Genomic DNA, 21,573 nt, shown 5'->3' with positions numbered 1-21,573 from the left:
GACGTTCAGAAAACAGAATGAAAAAAATAGTTATCAAAAAAACAAAATGAAACCCCCATATAAACACCTAAGCATATTGAGAGAGAGAGAGAGAGAGAGAGAGAGAGAGAGAGAAATCTTCAAGTCAGCCAGAGGGAAAAATAAACACCTTGCCAACAGAGGAAGAAGGATAAGAACTACAGCCGACTTATCAGAAACCATGCAAAACAAGAAGACAACAGAATGACATTGAAAGAAAAATATCATAAACCCCTATTTCTATATCCAGTGAAATTCCGTACCGTTTGAAAGTGAAGAAAAATACTCTTTCAAACAGAGTAAGAGAATTTATTGCCAGACCTACCTACAAGAAATTAGAGATCTTCAGGCAGAAGGAATATGATTAAGATCTGAAACTAAAATCTACACCAAGCAATTAGGAGCACTAGAAATGGAATAAATGAAGGTAAAATAGAATCCTTTGCTGTATTTTTAATTGTTCTATAAGATAACTAAGGGCGTAAAGCAGTTAGATTTAACTATAAGCTGCCCACAAAATAACAAAGCATTTACTATTTTACAAGACACTTACAGGCAATTTCTTTCCATTAAACATGACCTTGACCCCTTTGCATGAACCAGCCAAATCATAAGCTCTTCTGGTCATGAGGGCCACAATATCCTTGTCAAGTTTTTCCATCTTAAATTTAGACAGATCTGGTTGGAATGTTATGCATGTGTAATCTTCACCATCAAAATGTTTAATTTTGGCTTCAGAAGTTTTCATCATGTTATTCATCCATGTCTTTAAAAGAAAAAATATTTAAATATTTAATACTTCTATATTTTATAATACATAAAGACTCAGCTCATGAAAACAATCATTTACCATAACTACATCCATTTTCCAGCTTCGCAATAAACAAATCCTGGAAACTGATAATATCAGAGATGAACAAAAATTTAAACACTACTACAGTATTCCCCTTTCTCTATGTTCCAAGACCTGCACCATGGATAGTATCAAATCCTACATATACTGTGTTTTTTTTCTATATGTACATATCTAAGATAAAGTTTGATTTATAAATTAGGCACAGTAAGAAATTAACAATAAAATGGAATAATTACAATATACTGTAATAAAAGTTACGTGAAAGTGGTCTTTTTCTCTCTCAAAATACCTTACTGTACTGTAGTCAACTTCCTTGTGATGAAAAATGCCTACATGAAGAGATGAAGTGAGGTGAATGATGTAGGCACTGTGACCTAGTATTAGGCTACTAACTAACCTTCCAAATATGTCAGAAGGAGGATCATCTACTTCTGGACCACGGTTTATTGCGGATTAACTAAAACCATGGAAAGTCAAACCACTAGATAAGGGGGGGTAGGGGAAACGCTATTATATTATAATAACCTCATGTTGAAAATAAGCAAAATGAACTGCACAACTTTATACGCTGTTAATAACTTTCAAATTCTTCAACATGACTATTTAGAATTTTACAAAAATAAGTATGATGCTTTTCCTGACAAAATTATTTTAGCTATGTAAAATTTCAAACTTTTTCAAAAGCCTACCAGAATAAAAATAAGACAGAATTCTGAAATAGGAATTTGATGAACTGATGAAGAATTTTTCAAATATGCTAAGTGGATGCATTTCAATTAATCTGTAAGGTTAAGGACATTTTCAGTAATGCTCAATTAGATTAAAGGAAAAGTCTATTAAATAAAGCACTTTGCTTTCAATGAACAGGAAAAAGGTTTATCTAAAAATCTAGGCATTCTTAAGTCTTTTCAGTCTATTGATGTGCTTAATGCTTAAAAAAAAAGTTGTACAGGCATCATCAATGCAATTTACCTAAGGTTCTATTATCTTATTAGCAAAGCAACAAAATACAATTTTAAAAAAATTAGACACATTTCTATCATACCTGCTTAAAACTATGCTTGTATTCTTTGCAAGCAGTCTCTACTGTAAACTTTGTACTGAAAATATTACAAAGTTTTGCACCATAACCATTGCGACCACCTGTAAGAACAATTAAATGTGAAAGGTTTAACGAAAGGGATTTTAGGGAACTTGGTTAACTTATCTACCATAGAGCAGATCTGTTGCAAAATAGTTCCGCTTACTGCATTACCTTAATAATCATGAATTGAATATTTCAGAGTATATTTGGATTTTTTCATTTAAAGAAAAATACAATTAAGATTTAGCACATATGATAATATAAATAATATGCACTTTGCAGATTCATTACCTTCATCACAAAAAAATTAAACTTACTATCTCCTATAATCAAGTAAGTGTATATGAGTACAAAATCTGAGCTTTCTATCAAAGTTACTTCTCTATTACAAAAATTTAACCTACGTCACTTCCTAAAGCCTTGGTTTTGAAAATAAATAAATAAAAACCATCAACCCACTTGAGCAATGGAAATAAGTAGGGAAACATTTGGTTTTGATCAAAGCACTTTCAACTCTATTTACAAAGCCTAGATTTCCAATCTCGACCGTCCTACAACAGTTTAGAAGTAATTTAACTGATATCAAACAAAAGACATGGTGCTTATGTAACAAGAAATTCACATACACAGGAATTATACATCTGACCTTCATTAGTACTCTAATTCAAAACTCAAACTGTCAGCCAGGTTAGAGTTCCAGGAGTTCTAGCATGAGCCAATGTACTATCAATTAAGCTTTTAAAATCTCTCTGTCAGACATAATACTTACACATGATAGTTTTTTATAGACATTAATTCTGAAAATAATTTTCTCACAATAAAACTACATAGGTTTCCTTTTCTGTAATATTTAATATAGGAATAGTTAAATTTTATGTTGAAAGCATAAAAAATTCAATAAAAATTCTGATCAGCCATTTAGACTTTACCTGTTACTTTTTTCTCATCATCATCATAGTTACTGGATGTTAAAAGCTGTCCAAAAATTAATGCAGGAACATAAACTTTCTCTACTTTGTGTTCTACTACTGGAATGCCTTTCCCATTATTCCAAATGCTTATAATGTTAGATTCACTGTAAATAAACAAGCAGAGTTTAGAGCTTAAAATGGTTTAAAGATATGTTAATTTCCATAAAAAATAAAGTAATCCAGAACAAACCTGAGTAACTGTAAGCTAAACTAAAGCCATTACTAATTAGAAGACACTCATCTTTCAAGAAAATACCTGCTGAGGATACACATTTCTATCCTAGTCATAACTCAAATTAGGGCCACTAAGATCTGCAGGTAATATTGAAAATTTTCTCAGGAAAAGAAACTTCTTAACCTCCCAGAAAACAGTTAAAGCAGTGAAGCTTTTACAAGAAATCAGCTAGCTACAGGGGCGCCCGGGTAGCTCAGTCAGGCGTCTGACTCTGGATTTCTGCTCAGGTCATGATCTCGCAGTTCAGGAGTTCAAGCCCTGTGTCAGGCTGCTTGGGATTCTTTCTCTCTCCCTCTCTCTGCCCCTCCCCCACCCCTCCCCCCATACACTTAAAAAGAAAAAGTCAGCCACAGATCCGTTTCTTTTCAAATACATTAGCCATGATCTCTTCCTGCTTCATTCTACCAGGATACCACCTGTGAATCACAAGCTCTGCAGAACCAGCTGCCATTGCCATTTTCATTTCCTGCCTGTTGCTGCAGTACATATGGAAGAGGACAAACAGCCTGAAATGTATTCCATTCTCAGACTAAATATTACAGGGTTGTTTTGCATTGTAGCAATCATTGTTATAAACTAATTTTAATGGTTTTAAAAAATGTAGATGTTACCTATTTTAGGTTTTTTGGGTTTTCCTATCACAAAACCATCCATTTAAGCCTCGAATGGTATACAATAGAAGCTCCTATAGCTAACATCGACTTGATGTAGGCAATAGTCCTGATGGAAAATTTTGCCTACTCTATCATTTTGAGTAGTACATACTATGATGCTTTAACCCATTTAAGAGCCAAATTTGCAAGGAAACACAGCATCATAACCAACACTGAGAACTGGCTCTAAAAGTTACCATTTGCCAATCTAATTCATAATTATTCTTAGATATACTAAGAATTTAATGTGAATTTCACTCACATATACATACCTTAATCTCTGAAGAATTTTTAGAAGTAGTTATTAAGACTAAAAAATTGCTATAAAAGCCAAAATTAAAATCATATATCCAGAGGGAAATCAGTTAATTAAATCAAGAAAGAAACAAACTAAAAAATAACTTTTAGCAGCACATCGTCTTCTTTCCCTAAATCAGCAACCAACTTTTCTTTCCCTCGTTCTCCAACACAGGCTCTATTCTCCAAATGTCCTAGGCTCAAATTTTGATAGCATTTTTTATTCAGATCTCCTGATCATTCTCTAGAGTCCTTAGTCATCAAGACTTATTAGTATGTCCTTAGATTCATTTCATATGAGTATTCAGTCCTTTCTTCATTCCAAATACTAATACACGAAGCTAGCCTAGTTATCACCTTAAATACTGTATACAAAGCTGAAAAGTCCTCTACTACATGTTTACAGCCATATCCTTAATTATAGTCAAATTTAATTGCCACTGTTCTGCAACACATATCCTATTTTTCCTTCAGGTCAGTTTTAATACTTGTCCATGTTCATTCTCAATTCTTCCATTTCTTTGTTTACTGGTCTTTCCTTTGCCTTTTTAGTCTCTTTGGCCAAAATTTACCCTAACTTTGAGAAGTCAGTTTATGACTTCAGTTCTCCATGAAGCCTTTTACCCAGCCAAAATTATATACCAAAATTTGCTTATATACCAAAATTAGAAAAAAAAATCTAAATTATTTATTGGGGACCTCAGGAGATTAGATTATCTCACTTGTAGGTAAACACCCTCTACAGAATACACAGCTGAACGTTTAAGTATGTAGCAGTTTCAAATTGCCTATTGTACCTCCACTTGTGCCTCCTACCTCCAGAGGTAATAGTGGGCCCTAGAAACACAGGCCAGAAACTACACCACTTTTCTGACTTCCAAATACTTCTTAGCTTAAGCTTAAAACCTGTAATTATTAAGTACCTATTTTCTATAAGAAACTTCATGGAGCTTAAAGTTAATAGAGAAGAATCCTAAAGGAAATAAAGAAAGGCAATGAAAGTTACAGACCTTAAATATCTCAGAATGACACAAAAGCCAATACAGTCATGAGTAAACCTTTAAAATGTTTTTCATCCAATTTAGTATATCATATATGGTACTATAATTAAGATAAGCATTTTGTAAATTCATTATCACAGTTAAAAAGTAAATAAATAAGGCTTCACATCTACATTCAGTAAGCCTAAGTATGAAATTTGAACTTTCTATCGGTCACCCCTCGCTACTGAAAAATCCCAATCTACATCACTTCCCAGATCTGGCATTTATTTCTGTAAGCTCTAAACAATGCTTCAGAGTTCTATAATATAATCTTTGTTCCATTAATAATCTTCACGGAAATATTAGGAAAAAGAATACTATGTTTGAATGAGCTACAAATAAAGTTTCAAAATAATTAAAACCAGAAAGAAACCTGGAAGACAATCTAAATATCTAAGATTCATCAACTGGAAAAAGGTTAAATTATGATATATCAACATGATAATTAGTAACAGTTACAAAGATTTAAGTAGATCTATATAAGTTAATAGCAAAGGCTGTCCACAATATGTCAAATAAAAATGGAAAAAGCATACAATCCCAATTTTTAAAAAATAAAAATATATCTGTTGATGTATTTCAATAGGAGTGTGTACTATTTTATAAAGCTATGGATTTAAGAGATTTAACCCTACATAAACAAGGACACTTAAACTAGAGGGAGAGTTAGAATTCTGGTTAATATGCTTTCCACATTTGTTTTTAATCAGATAGCTGCCAACAAATAAGTTGTTTCAATACTAACCATCATATTCTATTACTTAATGAGTTTTAAGTTCTTCTGTAAACAGTTGCTCCAAATTCTAGCAAAGCTGCCCAAATTCTGCATGGCACCCCCTGCTAATATATTCTTATGCCTTTTACAACCATGGCTGTTATTTAAACTTTACCTCCACATTAGAGTACTATTGAAAAAGAATAAGAGCTAAGCTATCCACACTTAACCCATTAACTATCAAAATTTAACCTCTCCTTTACAAAGAGTTCATGTACACATGTGCACAAAGAAAATTTTAAATCTGCTATACAAAAATGTTAAAAAGAATGAAACTCAGAGGATATCAAAAATGAACAGCAGAGAACACTGGGTCAATGAAATAAATAGCAGAATAGCAGTTTCCCATTTCAATTCTGCTTTTAATAACTTCTTTAAGGGCGCCTGGGTATCACAGGCAGTTGAGCATCCGACTTCAGCTCAGGTCATGATCTCCTGGCTCATGAGTTCAAGCCCCGTGTCAGGCTCTGTGCCTACAGCCCAGAGCCTGAAGCCTGCTTCAGATTATGTGTTTCCCTCTCTCTCTGCTCCTCCCCCTCCCCAGCTCGCACTCTGTCTCTCTTTCAAATATTAAAAAAAAAAAATTTTTTTTTAAAGTTAAAATTTTTTTCAAAAGTTAAAAAAAAAAAAACGAAAAGGGAAAAAGATCACTAAAGGCACTAGTTACATAGAATTATTTTGTCCAGAATCTATAATAAATTTAAAGGTAAAGCACTCCACCAAGAGCCACTATTCAGTCTACAGTGTTGTTTTATAGCTCACTTCTTCATCACTTTGTTATGACGGGATTCTATGTAAGCTGTTTTAAGTCCATGTTGTTGGATTAATGTGGCCAAAATAATTAAGATAAAAGAACCAAACAGCTGTAATCATGTTCATCAAGAATGTATTTAAGAAAGAGCCCCTTCTTCCTTAGTTTTCAGTCAAAATCTTTCTACTCTGAACTTTAAAAAGTTTAATGTTATCTAACATTCAACATCTATTACTCCTCACTAGCTAGCTCTCCTAAAGCACATTAAATGATACTGTTTTTAACTGATAATTTCCTAAATATAGAAAAAAAGTAATCTTGAAGCTAAAATTTCACTGAAACTATTTTAAACTCTGCATAAATCACAATTTATAAGGGTCCTATGCACTTTACCACGTAAATCCTCAAGAATGTATTTGTTACAGAAAGGATCCAAAGGGGGGAAAAATGGAAAGAAAAAGAAAAATCTAGAACTTTAACAGCACAGTTATGCGGTAACATTTTCATATAAGATACTGTTTTATATACATATATACATGAATCGTAACCATACCATCTAAAATTAGATTAGTGACAGTAAGACTAAACCTGAATTATTAAATGTTCACATTAGAGAAAAACCGTAACATCATTCGAAATTACTAATAAGATTATAAATGATATAAGTAATGCAATATTTTACAAAAGCATGCTGGCAAAAACAGGATAAATGTAACAGTAATATTTCTATCTTAAAACTGTATTATTTTCACTCCCTTTCAATTCTCCAAAACAAATCACCATAGCGAGATCTAATTAGCTGAACACCTGGTATATATTCTATAGTACCAGCAGTTGTAAACAAATGATGTTATAAATAATGGAAAAGTCCAAATACTGGTCATAAAAAAATAAATTTTACCCATAATATAATTGGAAGAGTACTAGCAATAGCCCTTAGCCTTGACTCCTAAAGCAAAGACAAAAAAGGAAACATCAAGCGACCACTGTATCACCTGAAACAATAGCCGCAGCACCAAAGAGAGAGAAAAAAGGTTTCCAAGTGTTCCCATAAGGAAGTGCTTTGGAATAAAACATCATGAATGAGAGAGAAAACTATAAAAGTATACTATATTATGGCTAAAAGAGGCAAAAATAACAATGTCTCATGCAACAGGGAAACTTTAGGAGTACTAATTGTATACAGTATTTGAAAAGTATTCAAAAGCTGGGGGCTATCAGAATAAAACAACTTAGCATAAAAAATTAAACTTGAAATATACTTACGGATCGATAGAAACTTTAATACAGGTCATATTCTTATCCCTCTGTTTATTGTCAGCTGCATTAACTACAAATTAAATATTGTGATGAGTAATAAAATAAATACATGACACAACTTCATGTGCATCCCAACTTAATATAAATATTTACAGATAGTAATAGTTAATGAAAATTATTACTAATTTCTAATATAAAACTTTATTTTCCAAATAATATTCTTAAATTTTATATCACACTAAATTACTATTGTGTTATCTACTAAAAACAAGGGGTAGGGGAAGGGTAGATTTTGTGATATATAAAAATAATTAAAAACAAACATCTGCAGGCTATAACCCCCTAATCCAGGTGAGGCCCAAAAGAAAAAAATTTGAATTTATACTGTATCTTTCTCTTGATATCCTTCAATAAACTAGTGGTTTTATAGACAGGTTGAGATAAAATAAATTATTTTTAAATTAAAAAGGCAACGTCTTCAGCATCCTTAGAAATCAAAACTAAATCTTATGTACTATAATAATATATTTTCATATATTAACCACTGCTGTGGTTAGACACATGACTACACAAATTTGAATGCAAGCTAGCTGTCAAATTCAACTTCAGTCACAGAATGACTATGTTCCTGGTAAACACTATGTAACATAAAAGTAAAAGTGAGTGGATAGCTGGGAAACAAGAGTGAAAGGTATAAAATGCAAGTAATCAGGTTTACTCCCCTATTCTTTCCCCAAAGGAGGAAAGCTGGAGGAAGCTCAGAGAGACCCACATAACCCAGCTGTCGAGGAAATCTCAAGTGGCTGATGAGGTAGCAGAGCCCAGAAGCTCTAGAAAGTCCTTGACTAAAAATATTTCCAATGTGCAAGCATTCCCTAGCAATCAAATGAGCATCCACATTTCATTGATTTAATTAATCCTATGATTTGGGAAAAAAACAGAGATCATTCAGAACAATGATTGCTTCTGCCCAACAGAAATGACTGATCTGTTGGTAAAAACCACAATTTTACATGTCTCACTGCAAACTCACTAAATCTTCAAGGATCAGGTCCTGTAATCTCTATATTTTTAACATGCCGCCCTAGGTAAAAGGGATGCACACACAACCTGCAATGACTACACATACAAGATACAAACCAACTTTGGATTACTGATCAAATACAACAAATTCATTTTATAAATAAATTCAAAGATATGTGCACAAATATGAAAATATTATAGCAAGTGACAAATTTTCTGAAAAACATTATATTCAGCACATAAGCCCAAGATATGCCTTTAAAATTTATACTGTAAGTCTAGCTTTATTTACATATTGATGTATATATATATACATCAATGGACACAAAAGCATTAAATCTTAAGCAAGTACTCACCCAAAATTTCATCAAAGATCTTGTATAAACCTGGCACAAAGGTAACCTCTCTGCAATTCATTCCTACATCTTCATCATATACCCACATTAGCTGCATTACGAGAAAAATTCAAAAGGAATTATTGGGTAAAAAAGCATTTAACATCAATTTTACATAGTATAAACCCACATCTGTCATTTCCTCTGTTAATACTTAGACTTTCAAAGTAAAAACACATACACTACTTCAGTTCTAATCATCTTCACTACATTCATATCCAATTTCAAAAGTTTCAAAATGGATAAATTATTCATTTTGTATTGAGTCTGTATTCTTACACATAAAGTCAGTTTATTAATATAAGGCACCAAGAATTGTTAGAAACAATATTTAAGTAAAATAGGAAAAAAAAACCAAAAATATATACATATTTTACTTCATGTTTTAGATTTTTCTATAAAGAGCACAGATTAAAATAATATGAATACAGCATGACTTTAGAGTCAGAGACTTAGCTTTGAATCCCAGCTCTTATTGGCTGAGAGATCTGAGCAAGTTATTTACATTTATTTAAACTTCAGTTTCCTTGTCTATAAAAAGGGGGTAACAGTACCTACATCCCAAAATTGTTAGAATCAGGTAATATGTGCAAAAGCCAAGTTCATAGTAAGCATCAAAGGATCATTAGTATATATATATATATATATATATATATATATAAACTCTACAATTTGAAGCAAACCACAGCATAAACTTAAGAATTTTTAAAAGGTTCACACGCTACCATTTTACTCTATACTCCTGACCTCTAATAGTTTTTATCTCCTAGTTTTTTATCTTCAGCAGGAAATGAAGACATTTCTACCTACCTTAAATCTCTCTCCCTACTTTACATATGACCACAAAGACATGAAATTATGTACTAAGCATATAATCACAAAAATTTTATTAAGTAGAACAGATACACATCTCCTAATCTCAAAATTTAACAAATAATTACCTGTGTCAACGGCTCCACTGACCCAATATACGTATCAGGACGAAGGAGAATATGTTCAAGTTGTGTCTTTTTCTGATACACTCTCTCAACAGACAACTTCTTTGAAGAATCATTTTTGTTTGCAGTTTCTGACTCTTCTTTTTTTGCAGCATTGTTCTGATCAAAAAGAGTCTAAAATTAACCAAAAAATCAAATTTAAATAACCTACCAAGGGGTAAACTAAAATGTATATGGACACAAGACATAGGCTTTCTTTTTAATTATCATATTATCTCTCAGGCTCACTGATTTTTAAGTCTTTAAGAGTACACAGGTCTATTTACTGACAGTCCAGTTCTTTTAGTACAGTGAAAAACTGCAGTTTTGACTCAGCCCAAAAGGTAGGTAAAGTCATATGCCTACACCTATATAATCCACAAATATAAATATTTCCCAATTCTGTAAGTTTTCAAGATAATTCTTACAGTCCTCAAAAACTTTCGAAGGAACAGGAGTTCTGGTCAGGTTATAGGTTCACAATGACTAAATCTGGCTAGCTGCAGGAGTCCCCAAGTCTTCCACATACCAACGCCTTGCCCTTAAGCTACTGAAAATTATAGTAAAGAGTAGGCAAAAGTAACCTACACAAAATAGTAACCTATATAGTTAATTAATATGCACTGATATTGCTGAAAATACTAAACATGGTTTATGAAATCTCAAATTTCACACTTTTTAGAGGTCATGCCAATAATTCCTTATATATCAGTGCTAGGTACCTCATTACTGAGGCATCCCATGATTCTAGTTTCTATGCCAATTCCAAAGAGACAGAGGTTGGTGATCTTAATCCTAACCATTCCTACAGTAGATAAGGATCCCTAATCCAATTCCCAAGGTCTAGAGATTTCCCTGTCTTCTTAATAGCAGCAGAGAACACACGCTTCTTCTGGAATTCCCTAATGTTGACAAATAAGACATCTCACTAAAAGAAAGGTGTTATACTGACATATTTTTTTACAACCAAAAAATAATTCACATATAAGACACAATGAAAATTGAGATATCTTCACAGGTCTTTGAATTTAGTAGAAATGAAGTGGTCAGAAGACAAACAACAAAAGAGGTTTTGTTTTGTTTTTATGCATTTGAACAAGTCACTTCAATTCAGGTCCTACATATAGGACCTGAATACATACCATCCATACATACCATTATCTTTAAAGTTAATATCTGAAAAAAGGCCATTACATAGTCTTGAAATTTATGTTTAAAAATCAAATGCAGAACCTCTGAGCAGTCTAAACCAGGACAAGAATTGTAATATACAAACTCCATGGAAATTCAAACATTAATTAAAATCTTCCAGTGCCATAAATTTAACATAAAATTAAAGATACTTAATAATATTTCAAAATAAAGTATTACAAATAACTCATTTTCTATATTTTAAACTATATTCTTATACATTCTTTCATTTATACATTACACTGCTCAATTAAAAACAGCTTTGGAAAAAAGAAAATAATTGTTTCATAAAGTCTTCACATTCTATTTCTATCAAGAGTTAGATGATGAACTGGCCAGAAGTATGAATTATATTTTAAAAATACCAGACAGTCTCCAAATTTCTAATCCTGGCTTCTCATGAGATAGCTCATTAATTTATAGAAACAAATCTAAAGGTAAAAACATAATTGATTTTTTATAATGGGTCCTCAGAATAGTAAGGACTAAGATCACACTCTTTTAGAAAGTGTTTAAAGGCAATAAATGCTATGGAATAAAAGTGAGCATTAACTTAGAACTATTTGCAATCATTGGCATAAAGGTTAGGAGCTTATAATAACCATGCAAGTAAAGGCTTTCTGATCCCAGGCTACTACTCCAAATCCCACAACAAAGAAAACATCTTTGATTTGACTAAACCAAAGACAGGTCTACCTAATTTGGGCTTCCACATTTAGCCCTGAGCAGTTACACTGAACTAAAAGGGCGCGCACACACAAGTATGTAAAACAAGGGTAAAGCCCTTCAGCACTCCTTTAAGAATTAACAACTTTTCCCATATCCCTTCTTCCTCCCAAATGGATTACGAGAGAATAAGGAATGTTTGCACCTAACAGATCCCTATCAAGTTCAAAAGTTGTCATTCTTGATAGGATAATGTCTCAAAAATGAGAGAACAAGTGAAACATAGTTGGCTTTGTTAAATTACTACCTGTAATTTTCTCTAAGAATAATATATAAATGTTAGAAAATAAGTTGACAAGTGCCTGTGTGGCTCAGTCAGCTAAGTGTCCAACTCCAGATTTTGGCTCAGGTCACGATCTCACAGTTTGTGGGTTCAACCCCACATCAGGCTCTGCGCTGACAGTGTGAAGCCTGCTTGCTTGGGATTCTTTCTTTCTCCCTCCCTCCCTCTCTCTCTCTCTGCCCCACTCCCACTCCCACGCTCATACACACACACACACACACACACACACACACACACACACACCCTCCCTCTCTCTCTCTGCCCCGCCCCCACTCACATGCTCATACACACACACACACACACACACACACACACACCCTCCCTCTCTCTGCCCCGCCCCCATTCACACGCTCATACACACACAGACACCCTCCCTCTCTCTGCCCCACCCCCACTCACATGCTCATACACACACACACACACACACACACACACACCCTCCCTCTCACGCTCTGTCTGCCTCTCTCTCAAAAATAAACATTAAAAAAAAATGTTAAGTATTGAAAGGGCTTAAAGAACACATTATTTATAGAATATAATAAAACAAATGTTTTGAGATCTGTCGACAATTCAATATTAACTCTCAATTTCTAAAACTTGCATTTAAAACTTTAAACCTAAGTATTTCATTGAGTCAATATTTTTAGTTAACTTTACAAAAATTATTTGTTTTGACTATATAAACTCTATTGCTTTAACTTTTATGTGAAAATGTTAGTAATCAAGTATTTTTAAATGGGTAGCTTATTAAAACTACACTGTTTAGTGAACAAAATTACAAGAGTATATAAAAAACATGAGCCCATTATCATCAGAAAAAAAATTACTCATTATACACGCATAGGAAAAAATATAAAATACACTCAACAGAATATCATTCAAAATCATCTGTGAAAAGTAGAAATAAGTTATTTTCTTTTTTTAATGTTTTATGTTTATTTATTTCTGACAGCAAGAGAGACAGAGCATGAGTGGGGAGGGGCAGAAAGAGAGGGAAACACAGCATCCGAAGCAGGCTCCAGGCTCTGAGCTGTCAGCACAGAGCCCAATGTGGGCCTTGAACTCACTGACCAAGAGATCATGACCTGAGCCGAAGTCAGATGCTCAACCGACTTGAGCCACCCAGTTGCCCCTTTCATTTTTTTTTCTGATACACATTTTCTAGTTTTCTACAATGAATATGGATAGAAGTATTTTTAAAGTTTATTAACCCATGTATGTGAAAATGTAAATAAGCTAGAATAAAACTGAAGGTTTCTCTTTTCCAGCGACACTGTTAATACTTACTTATTACTTCCACACTCCCAACTTTCTCACTAGAATCTAAGCAAAAAGTAAAACCAAAATAAATAAGATTGGCAGGCTTGGCATAGAAAATAGAAATTAACACTGTGGTCAGATTTGTCTTTTACTTTCCCATTCTCAACAAAAGGCTGGCTCACTAACAGCAAACAGAAAGAGAAGGTTCTCTCCTGAGAGGTCTATAAGTTTTTCTGACAGAAACCTGGAATAATGTCCTGTTTATTAGCAGAAAGTTGTCCCCTAAATAATGTCCAGGTCACTAAAAATAAAAATCTGGGGGTGACGGGACAGACAGCAACTGCTCGCTCCCCCCCCCCACCACAATGGGATGATCCCATCCCTAGAACAGGTATAAGTACAAACATCTTGGGCCTGAGAACTAAGTAAAATGAGAAAAATCTATTGATCATCTTCCCTCCAGCTGTTATTACCACTATCTCTAGCTAAGAGAGAAAGAAAAGAAAAGGAAAGAAAGAAATCACCAAGTAGTTCTTCAGTTTTAACACTATTACTGATAATATTCAGAAAAGAGATCACGAAACTAGCTTAAACAGAAACAAACCAGCAAACCCATATCAACACATTTATAAAAACACTCAATCCCACAAATGATAAAGAAGACTGATATATATTTGACACTTGTAGGCTAAAAAGAATTATGCTCGTTTCATTTGGGGAGGAGAGGTGTTACACTTCCCATATTAATGTCAGTATGTTTGGGTTTTCATTCACAACTTATGTGGTTTACCTGTAAATCTACAAGTTTTCCCAGTGAATCTCTTGTGCGATTAGCACTATTTGAGAAGCTGAAAAATCCTTATTGAATTGCAATAATCCCCTCATCCTCCTGTTTAACTGAGACAGGTAAATGTTAGCAAAGAGGTTTGATTTTTAAATTTTTGTTGTGGTTGCTGTTGTATTCATCTTTTGCTTTTCAAGTCCTTGTTTCGCTATCTTCTTAATTTGCTTTAAGTTTTTGAATTATGCTCATTTGAAACACTGAAAAGAAGGGGGTCTTTTGATTCAAAAATGATGATTTAAACTTTTCTTATTCTTATATGTTCATAGTAGTAAAATACCTTGTACTATCGTGATTGCACTAAGTACTCCACATTAAATAAAAATTCACAATATGCCTGTAAAAATAATCAATTACCAAAAACATTCTAAATAAATTTTAAGGTTTGATAAAAGTGAAAACTTACAATTTAAGTTTATTTGTAATTTATTTTACTGTCTAAATTTGTTTATGTGGACAAAATACCGAGCTATTTATAGTAATAAATCCAGCATCTAGTTACAATGGAATATAAGAAATCAGAGCAACATTTTGATTTCCACATAAAACTAAAGTCAATGAAAATGTAAAATAACCCCATCTGAAAATATCCTTCACATATCTAAAAACGTTTTAATTCTCTTTGTGGTTTACACATGATGCCATAAATGACTTTTTCTGAAGTTCAAAAGCTGGCTGCCAAATTAATGCATTGTTGGGGATTTTTAAATTATAACAAAAATATCAAAATAATTCATGTAATTGATATTAAAATATTACTGTATAGCACTTTTGCAATATTGCTAACTCCTAGTGAAAGAATATAGATATAACACTTATCCAAGATTCAACCTTTATCAAGAATACTTCTCAACCACCAGAAGAGAAAGAAAAACATTCCAATAAAACAAATTTTTTATTTCAGAATGAGTATGTACCAAGATCATTCTGTTTAAGAAAAAAAAAAAAAGACTGTTCCATGCACAGTTCCAGAGCTGTCACGTGAGATATAGCAATTTGGGGCAATCACCCACAGTTCCTGTTTTTCTGTGAGAGAATGAATTGCTGCCAAGGAGGGGAGAGGAGATGGTTTGCCAGTTGGTGCTAAAAAGGAACTGAGCCAGTCATTCACATAATCGGCACAAAAAATCTCACCATCACCAAGCCAACAAGAGTGGTGCTAGCAAAACCTTGGCAACAAGCCTTTTCTCCTGTCATCTATAAATGACCCCCTTAGACTTCACATTACCCTTTTGTTACATCTCCTCCCCTTCCTTTCTCCCTCAAGACTGCCACGCTTTGATGTTCCTTTCACTCATATTTCACCTATGTAATAGAGAGGGCCATGCTACAACAAAAACCAACACTTTGTCTTCCATCTATGCTCCTCAAGAGATGCCCTCCCAAACCAGGGACAGGGAAAAAGATGGAAGGTGAGGGATACTTAAGATCATAAGGAATGTTTAAATGTCCACTGTGAAAATAAAAAATACACTTTCTCTAAAAGGCATCCAAATTGGAAAGGAAGAAGTAAAACTGTCACTATCTGCAGACGATATATTAGATATAGAAAAATCTAAGGACTCCACCAAAAAACTATTAAAATTAACAAATTCAGGAAAGATGAAGGATACAAAATCAATATATATAACTCTCTTGTGTTTCTGTACAATGACAAACTATCAGAAAGAGGAATTAACAATCCCATTTACAACTGAATCAAAAAGAATACTTCGGAATAAATTTAACCAGAAAGGTGAAAGACCCATTCGCTGAAAACTAAGACATTGATAGAGAAACTGAAGACACAAAAAAATGGAAAGATATTCTATGCTCATAGAATTAATATTCTTAAAAAGTCCATACTACACAAAGCAGTCTACAGATTCAATGCAATCCCTATCAAAATTCCAACAGCATTTTTCAGAGAAACAGAACAAACAATCCTAAAATGTGTATGGAACCACATAAGGCTCTGGATAGCCAAAGCAATCTTGAGTAAGAAGAAAAGACCTAGAGGCATCCCACTCACCACAGTTTCAAACTATATTAAAAGCCATAATAATCAAAACAGTATGGTATTGGCATAAAAACAGACACAAAGATCAATGAACAGAACAGAGAGCCCAGAAATACACCCACACATACATGGTCAATTAATTTACAATAAAAGAGCAAATAATATACAAGGAAGAAAGGATGGTCTCTTCAATAAATAAATGGTGCTGGGAAAACTGGACAGCCACATGCATGAATGAATGGGTGCCCTATCTTATACCATACACAAAAATGAACTCAAAATGAATTAAAGACTTCAATGTAAGCTCCTTGATGTGGGTCTTGACAATGATTTTTTTAATGGACACCAAAAGCAGAGGCAACAAAACAAAAAATAAGCGAGACTACATCACACTAAAAAGCTTCTGCACAGGGGCACCTGAGTGGCTCATTCCGTTAAGTGTCCAACTTTGGTTTCAGCTCAGGTCATGATCTCACAGTTTGTGAGTTCAAGAGAGCATGCAGCCTGCTTCAGATTCACACTCTCTCTCTCTTTCTGCCCCTCCCCCATTCACACTCACACACACTCTCTCTCAAAATACAGAAATAAACTTAAAAAACAAAAGCTTCTGCACAGCAAAGGAAACCATAAAAAATAAAAAGGCAACCTACCAAACATGAAAAAATACTCGCAAATGATAAATCTGATAAGGGGTTAATATCCAAAATATATAAAGAACTCATACAACTCAATAGCAAGAAAAAATCCAACAACAAAAAAAAAATGGGCAGATTTCTTGAATAAACATTTTTCCAAAAAAGACATAGATGGCCAATACACACATGAAAAAACATGCAACATCACTAATTATCAGGGAAATGCAAATCAAAACCACAATAAATAAATAAATAAATAAATAAATACCACAACAAGATACCACCTCACACCTATCAGGAGGGCTATTATCAAAAAAGACAAGAAATAAGGAGTGTTAGCAAGGATGTGGAGAAAAGGGAACTTTAGTGCACTGTTGGCAGGAATGTAAATCGGTGCAGCCGCCATGGAAAACAGCATGAGGTTTCCCAAAAAAAATTACAAATAGGGGGCACCTGGGTGGCTCAGCTGGTTGACTTCAGCTCAGGTCATGATCTCATAGTTCGTGAGTTCGAGCCCCCTGTCAGGCTTTGCACTAGCAGTGGGGAGCCTGCTTTGGATTCTGTCTCCCTCTCTCTGTGCCCCTCCCCCACTTATGCTCTCTCCCAAAAATAGATAAACATGAAAAATAATAATTATTTTTAAATAATATTTAATAAAATATTAAATAAAAATATTATTTAAAATATTATTTTTAAAAATTAGAAATAAAATTACCATTGAATCCAGCAATTCCACTTCTGGGCATTTTTCTGAAGAAAACAAAAATACTAACTTGGAAAGATATATGCACCCCCATTTTCACTGCAGCATTATTTACAATAGCCAAGACACACGAGCCACCTAAGCATCCATTAATAAATGGATAAAGAAAATGTGGTACATACGCACACACACACACAGAGGAATATCATCCATCCATAAAAAAAGAAGGAACTTTTGCCATTTGTGGCATGAATGAACCTTGAAGGCATTACGCTAAATGAAATAAATCAAAGAAAGAAAGACAAATGCTGTATGATCTTACTTATATTTGGAATCTAAAAACAAAGCAAAACAAAAACCTTGCATATGGAGGGTGAAGGGAACAACATGGCAGAAGGTGACCTATAGGTACAAACTTCCAGTTATAAAATAAGGAAGTCCTGGGAATGTAATGTAAAACAATGTGACTACAGTTGATCACACTGCACTGTATATTTAAAAGTTGCTAAGAGATTTGATCTTAAAAATCCCAATCAAAAAAAAAAAATTGTAACTGTGTGGTGATGAATGCTGACTTATTGTTATTTCACAATATTAAAAAAAATACTTTCTCTGAGACAAAAGACATGAAAATTCTTTTCAATAGACTTGAAGAAAAAAAAGACGCATGCATGTGTACACATCTGAGAGATTATGTGGCAGCATTATGTGAATATATGGATAATCTCAATCAGTCCTCAAAGAGCTCCACAAAGTAGACACCCTTATCATAATTCTCTTTCTATAGATGAGGAAATGGAGAAGTGTTTTCCCAAAGCTAATAAACTAGTACTTGAAGAAGCTGAATTATGAAACTATGTGATCTGATTTCCCAGCCCATTCTCTTAAAAAGCATTGTTACACAAGATACATATACCCTAAAAAGGAAACATATTCCCTAGCTTTCTGTGTGAAAGTAAACGAAAGGTTAGTAGAAAGAGATACAAGTATACCCCAGAAGACTTTTTAATCCTGTTACATCAGGATATAAAAGATGAGGCTTTTTGGTTTTTAATGTTTTTAAAGTGGGAGGTTGTATTAAATCATGGTTACAAAGATAAACCTGGTTTCAATCCCACTTCTGCCTTAGTCAGGTGATTAATAGTTTGTTACCTAATTCTCTAACCAGCCCCACCCCCATTTCTTTCTCTGCAAGTGAAAATAATGAACTCATCATACCTTTTCTCTAACGGGGGCCCTATTTTTAAAAACTATAAAAGAGGCTTAGTTTTTAAAAGCTGTACTTAGTAAAATACAACTACTGGCACTGAAATAATTAACAGATCTAAAACTACAGGTAAACACTCACTTCCATTCAGAAAAGTTAGCACCAATTATAACATTTTCTAAGTGCTGCTTTATGTTACTCGACAATGTATCTAACATCGCTACCTGAACACTTGTCTTACTAATGATAGACTTTTGAGGAAGTTATATGTCAGTTACCCAATTTGTTAAGAATAACTGAGGTTAGGGGCACCTGGGTGGCTCAGTCTGTTGAGAGTCCCACTTCAGCTCAGGTCATGATCTTGCAGTTTGTGAGTTTGAGCCCCTCATCGGGCTCTGTGCTGACAGCTCAGAGCCTGAAGCCTGCTTCGCATTGTGTCTCCTCCTCTCTCTGCCCCTTCCCTGCTCATGCTGTGTCTGTCTCTCAATAATAAATGTTAAAAAAATTTTTTTAATAAAAAAAAATAACTGAGGTTGGATTATGAATTCAGCTTTTTGCTAAACACTATAAAGGATACAAATAAGTACAACACATGGTCTCTGATTTTAGGGAGTTTATAATTTAATTGTTAAAGGCAAAATTATGCGTGAAAGTTATATAAAAATACTTTTTTTTTTTTTTTATACCCATAAGAGTAACAGGAAAGGATGAGTGTAAACTGGAGGATAAGAGTTTCGTAAGACTCTGAGCTAGCCTTGAAGAGTAATTAAGATTTAGACTGGTCAAGAGCCTTCTTTTGGGAGGGGGATGAGTAATGCCATGTGTTGCTGGTATTAACTTCTATTGGGATGCTTGCCAGCGTGTAGTATTAACATTGTCATTGCATGAAAGTTTACATTTTTTATAGGTATCTCTCATGACATATATTTTTAAATGTTTGTTTATTATTTTGAGAGACAGAGAGAGTGAGAGCAGAGAGAGACAGAGACAGAGACAGAGAGACAGAGAGAGAGAGAGAGAGAGAGAGAGAGAGAATCCCAAGCAAGCTTCACACTGTCAGTGCAGAGCCCAACATGGGGCCTGAACTCATGAACTTTGAAATCAGGACCTGAGCCGAAATCAAGAGATGGACACTCAACCGACTGAGCCACCAGGTGCCCCTAAAGCAAGGTTCTTAATACAAATCTTTAAATAATATTTGAATATACAATCATGTTTTCTGAATTAGAAATATTCACAGTAAACAAAAAAAGTATTCCTTGTCTCTCACTGAATTTTACTTTTCTAAAAATTTTAAATACTTACTTATTTTTGAAAGATAAGAGCACGAGAGGGGGCGGGCAAAAAGAGAGGGAGACAGAATCCAAAACAGGCTCCAGGCTCTGAACTGGCAGCAGAGCCGGACGTGGGGCTCCACTCACCCCACTCACAATCTGTGAGATCGTGACCTGAGCCGAAGTCGGATGCAATGCTTAACTGACTGAGCCACCCAGGCACCCCTCATTGAATTTTACTTTTTTTTTTTTAAATTTTTTTTTCAACATTTATTTATTTTTGGGACAGAGAGAGACAGAGCATGAACGGGGGAGGGGCAGAGAGAGAGGGAGACACAGAATCGGAAACAGGCTCCAGGCTCTGAGCCATCAGCCCAGAGTCTGACGCGGGGCTCGAACTCACGGACCGCGAGATCGTGACCTGGCTGAAGTCGGACGCTTAACCGACTGCGCCACCCAGGCGCCCCGAATTTTACTTTTTAAAACACTATGTTAGCTGTGCTTTTATATATTTTTTAAAGAAACTTACGTTTTAGAGACAAATACTGAAATATTTACAGATGAAGTGACATAATTCCAGGATTTGCTCTACTTCAAAATAATGAAAAGGGGCAAACTGGGTAACCTTGAGTTGGTAATCGTTGAAACTTGGTAAATAGAAGAAGGCTTCTTATATTATTCTGGGCACCACTTTTTTATATGCTAATATTTTTAATCATAATATCTTTTAATCTACCAAATTAGAGTACTGCTAGGAAAAAAAAAGATCAATATTCATATGGTAATTAACTATATTCTAATGTTTCCACAAAAGTTTTTACAACCACTTACAAATGATAAATAACAAAATGAAATTGACTAGAGGGTCTACTAATCAAAGCTTTACAAACTAAAGGTTAATTCAAGAAACTTTGCTTAGTTCAGGAAGCCTTCAGAGCTGTTGTCAGTGTTAACTCAAAATAGTTCTACTATATTTTTCACTTTTTTTAATTTCAAAAAATTAGCTTAAAATGCTATAAATCAAGCACAAACCAAATACAGTATCATAAGGAGAAGTTAATGTCAGTCTTAAACCACCCTGCTTTGTGGTTTCAGGTACTGAAATGTAAACTTTCA

General features: G+C 33.9%; 1 protein-coding gene across 2 annotated transcripts in view; it reads right to left on the bottom strand.

Annotated features, from left to right (window-relative positions):
* The window catches only part of TOP2B (DNA topoisomerase II beta), a 64,796-nt gene that overhangs the window by 40,359 nt on the left and 2,864 nt on the right, over nt 1-21,573 (bottom strand). Inside the window, exons 2-7 of one of the 2 annotated variants that reach the window (XM_047100370.1) lie at nt 10,303-10,473; nt 9,323-9,413; nt 7,950-8,013; nt 2,888-3,033; nt 1,920-2,017; nt 572-784 (exon numbers count right to left, since the gene is read on the bottom strand). In XM_047100370.1, coding sequence (XP_046956326.1) covers nt 572-784; nt 1,920-2,017; nt 2,888-3,033; nt 7,950-8,013; nt 9,323-9,413; nt 10,303-10,473 — 783 coding nt within the window. The remainder of the gene's footprint in view (nt 1-571; nt 785-1,919; nt 2,018-2,887; nt 3,034-7,949; nt 8,014-9,322; nt 9,414-10,302; nt 10,474-21,573) is intronic. The other variant, XM_047100371.1, reaches the window with a different exon arrangement.

The sequence above is a fragment of the Lynx rufus genome, unplaced genomic scaffold (assembly GCF_022079265.1).
Source record: "Lynx rufus isolate CCGP_SWC_20201006 ecotype Redwood Valley unplaced genomic scaffold, mLynRuf1.p SCAF_5, whole genome shotgun sequence".
Lineage (NCBI taxonomy): Eukaryota > Metazoa > Chordata > Mammalia > Carnivora > Felidae > Lynx > Lynx rufus.
The sequence above is the reverse complement of the archived record's forward strand: the minus strand, read 5'-3'. Positions and strand labels throughout refer to the sequence as shown.